The sequence below is a fragment of the Oryctolagus cuniculus genome, chromosome 8 (assembly GCF_964237555.1).
Source record: "Oryctolagus cuniculus chromosome 8, mOryCun1.1, whole genome shotgun sequence".
Lineage (NCBI taxonomy): Eukaryota > Metazoa > Chordata > Mammalia > Lagomorpha > Leporidae > Oryctolagus > Oryctolagus cuniculus.
In genome coordinates, this window is record NC_091439.1 from 59,219,785 (window position 1) to 59,231,784 (window position 12,000).

Genomic DNA, 12,000 nt, shown 5'->3' on the forward strand with positions numbered 1-12,000 from the left:
CCCCCCCCCACATCTCTTTTTCTCTCTCTGTGTGTGTCAAAAAATTTTAAAAAATTTAAGTTAACAAAATTAAGGATCAAAATTCCCCAGGGCACCTCTTCAAAAGACACAACTCACTTTTCCACCATTAGAGAGCATGGGATTCCATTGTCACTGCCTACTCTAAGGAAACATTGTATAACAAATTACTGCTTGCTGTAACAATGGGGAGAAAAAGTTTAAAAATTACTGCTTGAGGGTTACAAAATTAAATAACTAAAATTAAATAAATAATAATTAAACCTACCCAAAATATCATAAACTAGATAACATATCCATGGTTACTATTTCAGTCTTTTTATATACATACATACTTACGCAGATGTGTATTTTGTATATGTTTGTTGTCAAATGGTATACATGGTTCTATGACTTTTTCATTTAGCATTTTTATGCATGTCTATTTTCCCAAGTTATTAAATATTTTTCAGAACACACCACTGTTAATAGTTGAATAATATTTCATTTATTATATTGCTAAACCAGAATATATTTTCCCCAAACTCCCATTACTTTGGCTTCTATGTAAGTTTTTTTTTTTTTAGAAAACTTTTATTTAATAAATACAAATTTTGAAAGTACAACTTTTGGATTATAGCAGCTTTTCCTCCCATAACCACCCTCCCACCCTCAAACCATCCCATCTCCTACTCCCTCTCCCATCTCCCACTCTTCATTAAGATTAATTTTTAACTATCTTTATATACCGAAGGTCAACTTAGTATATACTAAGATTTCAACAGTTTGCACCCACACAGACACACAAAGTATAAAGTACTGTTTGAAGACTAGTTTTATCGTTAATTCTCATAGTACAACACATTAAGGACAGAGGTCCTACATGGGGAGCAAGTGCACAGTGACTCCTGTTGTTGATTTAACAATTGGCACTCCTATTTATGGTGCCAGTAATCACCTGAGACTCTTGTCATGGGCTTCTGCATAGTTTTTCTCTTATTTTCTCTGCCCTGAAAGAACTCTGACCATCTCTGACACCAGCTTTTGGTTCTTGGTCTCCAACTTTGTAGAAATTCCCTGCAGCATACTCTGGCGCCCATGCAGCATACTGCTGCTGAAGTCTGCTTTTCTGGCTCTCAGTCTGCCCAGTACCCTTCGCCCCCCCCCCCCCCCCCCAGTCCCCATCCATCTCACTAGGCTATTTTGGAACACAAGATCAACCAACCCATTAGTCTCAAAAAAACATGCAATGAGAGCTAATTAGTGAGGGCAACAAGGTTTTATGAAGAGTGATTTTCAGGCTCTTTAGTTCAGCACAGCCTGGCCTGAAATCGGCTGCACTGAATTCTAATCCCAAGAGTTAAATAATCCCATGGTTAAATCCACTCGGGAAATGTTGCACATCACTCGTATATGCCTCTCCTAGAGATTTATAATGACCCTTAGCACATTAAAGTATTAAGAAGTCTTACAGTTAACAAAACTACTTAACACAGCTAAACCTAGGATTTCTCAAATACATTTGACCTCAGAACATTTTTCGGCATACAGTTGCAATAATAGGACAGAGAACGAATGTCCCTGAAACACACTGAGTGAAACACTTAGTCTGTCCCATTCATGAAAGAATAACAATCCCACATTGTCTTAGAGGACTTTAATGCTGCTCAGATAATGCCCATAGCAGTAGCCCTGAAAATGTACTTGATTATATTTACAGTCACATGATCTAAAAGAATTAGAATTCCTCAAATTAAAATAATTTTTAAAATATGCTCTTAGAAGGACTGGCACTATGGCATAGCAGGTAAAACCACCGCTTGCAGTGCTGGCATCCCATATAGGTGCCGGTTCGACACTTGGCTGCTCCACTTCTGATCCAGCTTTCTGCTGTGTCCTGCGAAGCAACAGAAAATGGCCCAAGTCCTTGGGCCCCTGTACCTCTGTGGGAAGACCCAGAAAAAGCTGGTTCCTGGCTCTGGCTGTTGAAGCCAATTGGGGAGTGAAGCAGCAGATGGAAGACCTCTCTCTGTCTCTGTCTCTCTCTGTCTCTCTCTCTCTCTGCCTCTCTTTCTATCTCTGTGTAACTCTGACTTTCAAATAAATAAAAAATATTTTAAAAAATATATGCTCTTAGGTCTCCAGCAGCACAAAAACTAAAATTGGAATGATACAGAGATTAGAATGGCCCCTGCACAAGGAAGACGTGCAAATTTGTGAAGCGCTCCATATAAAAAATATGCTTAATATTTCAAATCACACATGAAAGATTGTTTCCTTAACACTTACTCTAGAAATCCTCCCCATTGTGGTTGTTTACAGTAAATAAATATAGTAAGTAGTGTTTCACCTATCTTAGTAATAATTCACAAATGCTTTTACCTGTCTTTGAAGCCAATCTGTGCCAAAGGAAGGCTATTTTACAGATGAGAAAACTGAGGTAGAAAGCATAGTAGCTAGGCCACAGTCACGTAACTCATAAATAGTGGTGGTGAGAACCAAAACCATGTCTTCTGATCGAATGTATTCTATCCTTAAGAGTAATTAAAAACTCTCAACTCCAAATGCTTCCACCCTATTTTTATATTCCCTTTATGGGTCTTTTGTTATTTCTCAACATTATTCTTAAAACTTGTAAGTATATTGGGCTTTGACTTTTCTAGAGAATGTGTATTTTCAATGGCTTTCATCAGCCATATCAGGATAAGAGAAAGGCCATGATCATTTGGGGAAGAACTATCAGATTCAACAGGTGAAATGTAGATAGTTTACGTACATGAAGGATTACTTACAGAGAATGAAAAGAAACTGCACCCGGTGTAAAATTCCATTTCACTCCATTCAACAAATATCTTGGAGTGCTTTTATGTACCAGGCACTGTGTGACCATTTGAAGGAAAATTCCTAGGGATTAAATGACTGCCCACAAATCTGCACTATAACGCACTTCGTGACAGAGGCCAATGATTTAGCTTACAAAACATGAACCAAACAAAATAAAAACACTCCCTTTGTGATCAGTATCAGGTCAGATCTGACTATTAAGTATCTTTTGATCCCACTGTTTAAGACCGATTTGAAAAGCAAAGAATGTTCAAAGGGCACAGCCAAAAATTGCTAGGTGGGTTGAAAGACAGTGTTTCTAAGAAAAGAATACTAAAACATAAATTGCTGAGCCCAAAGAAGAAACAGTTGAGTCATTTCCAGAAAGTATTCCTTGAGTACATGGAATACAGGATCTGGGGACTCTGTTCATTACCTTAAGTGTCTGACAATATTTAAAAGTATACGTGGTAGTTTCATGTTTCATGAACTTAGACCAAACATAAGGAAGAACGTCCCGATAGTAGAATGAGTTTTTGGAAGGGATTTAATCATTTTTAGAGATACTGGGGATCATTTGGGATGATTTAAAAAGAGACCTTGGAGTAGGCACTTGGTGCAGTGATTAAGACACTGTCACGTGGGATATCTGTAACTTATCAGAGTGCCTGGGTTTGAATCTCAGCTAGGTTTCCGATTTTGGCTTCCTGTTAGTACACATGCTGGCAGGCAGTAGGTGACGGCTCAAATACTGGATCCTTGCCACCTATGTGAGAGACTGATCGGGTGCTAGGCTTCCAGCTTTGGCCTGGGCCAACCCTGGATATTGTGGGCATTTGGGGAGTAAATCAACAAAAGGAACACCTCTCTGTGTGTCTGCCTCTTGTCTCTCTGCCTTTCAAGGAAAGAAACAAATAGAAGTTAAAAATACATAAATAAATAGACCTCTTAAGAATAGTGCATTTCCTTGATGTGAATGGAATGGGAGAGGGGGTGGGAGATGGGAGGGGTGCGAGTGGGAGGGAAATTATGGAGGGGGAAAGCCACTGTAATCCATAAACTGTACCTTGGAAATTTACATTTACTAAATAAAAGTTAAAAAAAAACTCAAAAAAAATAGTGCATTTGAATACTTAATTAATGGCGATTTAGAAAAAAATATTTAGGCCTCAAATTCAAATGTCAAAAGATTGTAACTATTACATCCAACCACTTGAAGTTTAAGTAACTTTGTTTACTGTTTTGTACCCCTTTTTTTTTAAGATTTATTTTTATTTATTTGAAAGTCAGAGTTACACACAGAGAGAAGGAGAGGCAGAGACAGAGAGAGAAAGGTCTTCCATCTGCTGGTTCACTCCCCAGTTGGCCTCAACGGCCAGAGCTGCACCAATCCAAAGCCAGGAGCCAGGAGCTTGTTCCGGATCTCCCACATGGGTGCAGGGGCCCAAGGACTTGGGCCATTTTCTACTGCTTTCCCAGGCCATAGCATACAGCTGGATAGGAAGTGGAGCAGCTGGGACTCAAACCAGCACCCATCTGGGACTCCAGCACTGCGGGCAGCGGCTTTACCTGCTACACCACAGTGCTGGCCCCTCTACCCCTTTCTTTGTGAGAATAGTAAAAGGACAAAAATCTCCAGTGTAAATGGTACATTATACCTTCAGAAAGCATGTTTTAAGGGACTGGTTTTTTGTTTTTTTTTTTTTTTTTTTTTTGACAGGCAGAGTGGACAGTGAGAGAGAGAGAGACAGAGAGGTCTTCCTTTGGCCGTTGGTTCACCCTCCAATGGCTGCCGCGGCCAGCGCGCTGCGGCCGGCACACTGCACTGATCCGATGGCAGGAGCCAGGTACTTATCCTGGTCTCCCATGGGGTGCAGGGCCCAAGCACTTGGGCCATCCTCCACTGCACTCCCTGGCCACAGCAGAGAGCTGGCCTGGAAGAGGGGCAACCGGGACAGAATCTGGCGCCCTGACCGGGACTAGAACCCGGTGTGCCGGCACCGCAAGGCGGAGGATTAGCCTAGTGAGCCGCAGTGCCGGCAAGGGACTGTTTCTTAAGTCTTTCTTGCACTAAGAAAGTTGTATGCCTTAAAGCAGGTCAACTTTTAAATAACAAAAGCATCAAGTAAAAATTATTTAAGTAGTTTCAAGAGTTATGAAATACAAGGGGTCTTCAGAAAAAAAATGGTATTATGAAAATCCTATGCACAGATTTCAAAATTCTTTTGTGCCAAAATAAACTTTTAAACATTTTATTTGTTTGAAAGGCAGAGAAAGACAGCATGTAGCATGTTCCCATCTGCTACTTCATTCCCCAAATGTCCTCAATATCTGGGGCTGGGCCAGGTTTGGAGGTAGGAGTCAGGAATCTAATCCAGGTCTGACATGTGAGGTACACAAACCAAGTACATGAGCCATCGCCATTGTCTGCATTAACTAGAGGCTAGAATCAGGAGCTGGTGCCAGGAATTGAACCCAGACAGTCCCACATGTGATATAGGCATCTTAACGAGCATCTTAACTGCTAGGCTAAATATCTGCCCCAAATAAACTTATCTTTAAATTTCAGTTTTCCAGGAACACTTCAATATCCCCTAATACATGTTTTGGATATATTATCTCTGAAATGATAATAAGTTCCCTTTTTGTTAACATTAATGCATTTCACTGTGGGACAATCAACATGGAATGGTTAACACTGTTCTAAAATCCATATTCCACAAGTCATCTGGCTAAGGGACTTTGGACTTGAACTTTCGGGAAGAGATGACCTAGGCCAGGGTGGAGAATGGGAAAAGGAGGTAGGCTGGCATGGAGATGGTGAGAAGGGATCACATTTTAGAGACAATCTGAAGATAAGGCTCACGAGACTTCCTTACAGCATGGCTGTGAGTATAAAAAGCAAGTTATGAGGACTCCACGTTATTTGGCCTTAGAAAAGGAGATAAAGGTACTATGACTTGGGATGGGAAAGACCGAGGGCAGAGCCACTGGGGGAGTTTTGGAGACATCCAACGTCATCCCAGTGGAGAGGGTAAGCAGTCAGCTGACAGACACGTCTAGAGTCTGGGGACAGTCTGAACTAAAGATATATATATATTTTTTTTTTTTGACAGGCAGAGTGGACAGTGAAAGAGAAAGACAGAGAGAAAGGTCTTCCTTTGCCGTTGGTTCACCCTCCAATGGCCGCCGCGGCCAGAGCGCTGCGGCCAGCGCAGCGCGCTGATCCAATGGCAGGAGCCAGGTGCTTCTCCTGGTCTCCCATGGGGCGCAGGGCCCAAGCACTTGGGCCATCCTCCACTGCACTCCCGGGCCACAGCAGAGAGCTGGACGGGAAGAGGAGCAACCCGGACAGAATCCGGCGCCCCGACCGGGACTAGAACCCGGTGTGCCGGCGCCGCAAGGCAGAGGATTAGCCTAGTGAGCCGCGGCACCAGCCAAGATATATTCTTATAATTCATTTTCTTCCTTAAATTTCTTTTAGAATACCTTTAAGTCATTTCTCAGGGGTCAATATATATAAAGAAAAGCTCTCCTTTAGAACTTCTTCCTCTAAAAAAAATTGTACCCATATTTAGATGCAATTGCCATTTGCTAATTAATAAATGTTTTCAAAAAAATCTCTCAATGTAAAGAAAAACAGAACAGTGATACGGGGTTATTTGTAGGAGACGGGCAGGTTGTGTCCATAATTAATATCACCTGCAAATTCATGAGGTGAGTCAAGCCAAATTCTGTCTTCAGATCTGGGTAGAAAAAGGATGGTTTAAGAAGTGAAGAAAATATTCACTGGAAAAATGGTCTAGGAGGGCCAGCGTCGTAGTGCAGCAGATTAAGCCACTGCCTGCAATGACAGCACCCCATATGGGCGCCGGCTGAGTCCCGGCTGCTACACTTCCTACTCAGCCCCAGGCTGATGTGCAGTAGATGGCCCAGATTCTTGGAGCCCTGACACGCACGTGGGAGACCCAGAAGGAGCTCTGGTATCCTGACTTCAGCCTGGCCCAGCCCCAGCTGTTGTGGCCCCTTAGGGGAGTGAACCAGTGAATGGAAGGTCTCTCTCATCCCGTCTTTGCCTTTTCCCTTTTCTGTAATGCTGCCTTCAAAAAATAAGTAATTAAAAAAAAAATTAAAGAAATGGTGTGGAACTAAAATAGTTTTGTTTCCTTTCTTGTTTTCACAGTGAATAGGCGCTAGTTATTTGTCCTGCATGAAGAACATAGAACCCTGTCCTTTTTCCAATACATACTGAAACCACAAGACAGCAAGAAGTGTCCAGAGGGTTCTCACACATGCACACAACCAGCAGCTTCCGCTGAAGATGAGCAGGGTGTGGAACGTGACTGCTGGTAGGAGTGTGTGCAGCAGCGCTGCTATCTGTGGCATGCAGCCCTTGGCACAGGATCAAGGAAATCCTTTCCCGGAGCACATCTTCAGGATCACACACTCTTGGAACGAATGCGCTTACGCATCACCTAGTTCCCCAATTTTATCTTGATACATGCTATCCGTGAACTTCGGTATTGTTTTTGATTCACATATGTGTTGGTACAAAGAGCAATCACAGGAAGTAAGACTTTTTAAAAAGGAAAAATATCAAAAGGAATACTCAGACACTGATTTCTGTTAGGATACCTTTGAAACATTAAACAGCCAGATTTTTATGACTCTTAAGATAGTAGAAAAATGTAAATACTACATTCACTGAAGTTTTATGAATAAAAATCCCGTTTTGTAATCACAAAGAGATTGGGAAAAAAAAAGAGTAAGAAAGACAGCTGTATATAAAGTTAATTAAAAATGAATCTTGAAGAGGGAGAGGGAGTAGGAGATGGGACAGGAGAGGGGGAGGAAGGGTGGGTATGGGGAGAGAAAAACACTACATTCCTAAAGTTGTACCTATGAAAATTGTATTCATTAAATAAAAGCTTTGAAATAAAAAAGAGAGGGAGGAGACAATTACAAAGATATGAATTGAAAATCAAAAACAGTTTTGTACACATAAGATGTATATTTTTGAGAACTACCATCCAATTCCCCTAAAATTACATTTGTTACCCAAAATGTGCACAACTACAGCAGAATTACAGAATCTCAATCTCTTTTAAATGGACAGTGACTGAGAGGAAAATATTTGGGAGTCACATACAAGCAAAAACGTGCTTGAATTTTTTTCTTTCAAAAAAGTACAGGGGGCCGGGGGCCGCGGCTCATTAGGCTAATCCTCTGCCTGCGGCGCCGGCACCCCGGGTTCTAGTCCCAGTCGGGGCACCGGATTCTGTCCCGGTTGCCCCTCTTCCAGTCCAGCTCTCTGCAGTGCAGAGTGGAGTGCAGTGGAGGATGGCCTAGGTCCTTGGGCCCTGCACCCACACGGAAGACCAGGAGGGAGCACCTGGCTCCTGGCTTCGGATAGGTGCAGTGCTCCGGCTACAACGCGCTGGCTGTAGCAGCCACTTGGGGGTGAACCAAAGGCAAAGGAAGACCTTTCTCTCTGTCTCTCTCTCTCTCACTGTCTGTCGCTCCCCCTCTTCGTGGAGGAACGACACAGGACCCTGCGCTGTTCTTTCGTCTGCTCGGCCCTCCCCGGGTTTGCTGCTGGTTCTTCCCGGGTTGGCTACTATCCCTTCCACCTCCGTGGAAGGGCAGTTCCCCCTAGCCACATTCCCCACCTCCGCAGGGGAGCGGCACACCGCCGGCCGGTTCTCTCGGGGGCTGCACGGGTTCCCTTAGATGTTCCCCATAGATGTTCCTGGTGCATGCCGTCTCTCTCCTCCTTTATAGTCCTCCTCCGCCAATCCCAACTCGGCTGCCCACACGCCGAGTACGCTGCTCTCCAATCAGGAGCAAGTCCTACAGTTTATTGGTTGAACTGGAGGCAGCTGTGCGGAAGCTGTTTACTTCTCTCCCAGCGCCATATTGTGGGAGAGCAGATGCATAGAATAAGTCTTAATTCCAGTAACTCAGTCTAGTCCGGTTGCTCCCCACACTGTCTAACTCTGCCTGTCAAAAAAAAAAAAAAAGTACAGGGGCTGGTGCTATGGCACATAAGATTAAGCCACCACCTGCAATGCCGGCATCCCACATCGGTTGGAATCCTGGCTGCTCTGCTTCTTTATTTATTTATTTGAGAGGTAGACAGAGAGAGAGAGAGAGAGACAGCAAGAAAGGTCTTCCTTCCATTGGTGCACTCTCCAAATGGCCGCTATGGCCAGAGCTGCGCCGATCTGAAGCCAGGAGCCAAACCGGCGCCCATATGGGATGCTGGCACTGCAGACGGTGGCTTTACCCACTACACCACAACGCCAGCCCCTAGAAGATCTTCTCTGTGTCTCCCTCTCTCGCTGCCACTCTTCCTTTCAAGTAAATAAAATAAATCTTAAAAACATTATGTACATCAGTATTCTTTCTATATACTAAAAATTATTATTAAGGTATTAAATAAAAATGATATAAAGTTTGGTGCCATTGTAGGGGAATAGGATATGGCAAAGAATAAGAGGACTGAATGCAAAGGTAGCTAAGAAAAAGCAAAGTGACGGGGCCAGTGCCTTGGCTCACTTGGTTAATCCTCTGCCTGTAGCGCTGGCATCCCATATGGGTGCCGGGTTCTAGTCCCAGCTGCTCCTCTTCCAGTCCAGCTCTCTGCTGTGGCCCAGGAGGGCAGTGGAGGATTGCCCAAGTGCTTGGGCCCCTGTACCTGCATGGGAGACCAGGAAGAAGCACCTGGCTCCAGGCTTCAGATCGGCACAGCGCTGGTCGTAGCAGCCATTTGGGGAGTGAACCAATGGAAGAAAGACCTTTCTCTCTCTCTCACTGTCTATAACTCTACCTCTCAAATAAATAAATAAATAAGAAAGAAAGAAAGAAAGAAAGAAAAAAAGAGAGAGAGAGAAAGTGAGCGAGCAAAGTGACGTAGGACAAATGGGAAAAAAAGGAACAGATAAAAGTAAAAATCTAAATTTTGGTCTAGTAGCTAGAAACAACCTTTTCTTCCTTCAAAACTTGCTCCTTCTCCCATAGCCTCTACCTCCACTGATGGTACCAACCTGCACCCAGACACTGCTATAAATCTGGGGGCCTTTACTCGAACCTAGCTCCAGTCTACATTAAATCCCCATTTAACAGCAAGTACAATGAGGGTGATGCTGCAGCTTCTTTCGTCTCTCCCTGCCCTGACCCTTCAGTGTCCCCATGGTTTATTGTGTAGGTCACGCTGCCTACTGCTTCTGCACCTTTGCTGTGCTGTCTCTGCTAACTACAATGCCTCCTTTCTCTCATTGCCTTTGCCACATTTCACTCAGGAAGCCCTCCCGAATACTCCCCATCCAAGGACTGACGAGGCACCCCTTCCAGTCCTGTGATGTCCTACACAAAACTATCACTAACATGGAACAGGGGTCTTCTGGGTGCCTGTTTTTCCCACTAGTCCATGACCTTTTCGGTTTGACCTTCGTAAGACTAATGTCTAGGGCATGGCCTCGCATACAGAAAGGTACTCAAGAACATTCACTGAGTGAATGCACAGATTAAAAGTAAAATGCCACAGGATATGGTAAGCTCCCCATTTCTGAATGTTTCAGGTGAATCTGGCTGTTGGGAGGATTCCAATACTGGGTAAGAGGGCATCTATCATGTGACTTTGTGATATTCCTTTCACTTCTGCACACGTTCCTTCCTGCTTGCCCAACTACACTGTTTACATAGCTCTCCATAATATTTGTCAATACGGTTATATCACCTTTCACACCTACTTCATGAGTTTGACTCTTACTCAAGACATGGCCTGGGGCTGAAATGTCAACATAAGGCACCTACTAAAAATGTACTAACATTTATGTGACTTACTGAACACATCTCCTCTGGGTTTCTGAGGATCTGTCTGTATCCTGTTGTCATCTGTAATCCCTCTTGCAGAGGTAGTGGCAGCTGGTGCTTCAGTTGTCAGCCTGGTGGTTGGCCTTTCTGGGGTTGTTGGTGGCGGTGTTCTGAGCTCTGTTGGCAGGGGGGGTGGTGGCGGTGGTGGAGTTGGCTGTGTTGTTGGCGTTGGTGTAGGGCTTGTTGTTGGCTCAGCAGTGGGCCGGTAGGTAATGACAGGAGGAATATGCGGTGTCTTCAGAGGCCACCTGGTACTGCCAACATCGGGAATCCAGTTACTGTGTCCTCCATCACCATTTAAAATGGTACCATTCCCTTTTGGCACATGAATTGGACCTGAAGGCTCAATCATGACTTTTGGGATATCTGAAAAAGTTCAAAGACTTACATTAGTGTGTGACTATTTCTTCCTAACAAGTAAAATATTAAACTGTGAAAGATCAGAGGAAACATCTCATGCCAACTAGTCTTGCTTTTCACCTTTAGAATATTTCCTACCGTAAGTCAAGCTGTTTTTCAAATAATAGAGGTGTGTTTATATACATACACAGACATCATATTCATATAGAAGAGTACTTCAAAAAGTTTCTAGAAAATGGACATTATATTAATTTGAATTAATAAAAAGTTTTCATTAACTTTTTTAAAAGATGAATTTATTTATTATTTGAAAGGCAGAGTTAAAGAGAGAGGGAGGGAGAGACAAAGAGAGAGATCATCCATCCTCTGGTTCACTCCTCAAATGGCCCAACTACTGGAGCTGTGGCAGGTTAAAGCTAGAAGCTGCATCTGGATCTCCCACGTGGGAAGAAGGGTCCCAAGCACTTAGGTCATTTTCTACTTCTTTTCCAGGTGCATTAGCAGGACTGGACTGGAAGTGGAGCAGCTGGGACTCAAACCAGTGCTCAGATGGGATGCTGGCATTCCATGAAGCAACTTAACCCACTGCACCACAATGCTGCTCCTGTATGAACTTTTTTTTTTTTTTTTTTTGACAGGGAGAGTTAGACAGTGAGAGAGACAGAGAGAAAGGTCTTCCTTTCATTGGTTCACCCCTGAAATGGCCGCACGTTGCGGCCGGCGCGCTGCACAGATCTGAAGCCAGGAGCCAGGTGCTTCCTCCTGGTCTCTCACGTGGGTGCAGGGCCCAAGCACTTGGGCCATCCTCCACTGCCTTCCCGGGCCACAGCAGAGAGCTGGACTGGAAGAGGAAAAACCGGGACAGAATCCAGCGCCCCAACTGGGACTAGAACCCGGGGTGCCGGCACTGCAGGTGGAGGATTAGCCTAGAGAGCTGCAGCGCTG

General features: G+C 43.9%; 1 protein-coding gene, 1 long non-coding RNA gene and 1 other non-coding gene across 6 annotated transcripts in view; 2 read left to right on the top strand and 1 right to left on the bottom strand.

The window, feature by feature from the left end:
- Positions 1 to 12,000, bottom strand: part of NPNT (nephronectin) — an 82,579-nt gene that overhangs the window by 21,035 nt on the left and 49,544 nt on the right. For all 4 annotated transcript variants that reach the window (XM_008267522.4, XM_008267523.4, XM_002717182.5 and 1 more), the window contains one exon: positions 10,666 to 11,061. In XM_008267522.4, the coding sequence (XP_008265744.1) occupies positions 10,666 to 11,061 (396 nt within the window). The remainder of the gene's footprint in view (positions 1 to 10,665; positions 11,062 to 12,000) is intronic.
- LOC127483323 (U6 spliceosomal RNA) lies at positions 2,125 to 2,233 on the top strand. Its single transcript, XR_007909521.1, has one exon. It is a non-coding gene; the product is annotated as a U6 spliceosomal RNA (small nuclear RNA).
- LOC127483158 (uncharacterized) lies at positions 5,557 to 7,335 on the top strand. Its single transcript, XR_007909129.2, has 2 exons — positions 5,557 to 5,708; positions 7,004 to 7,335. It is a non-coding gene; the product is annotated as an uncharacterized lncRNA (long non-coding RNA).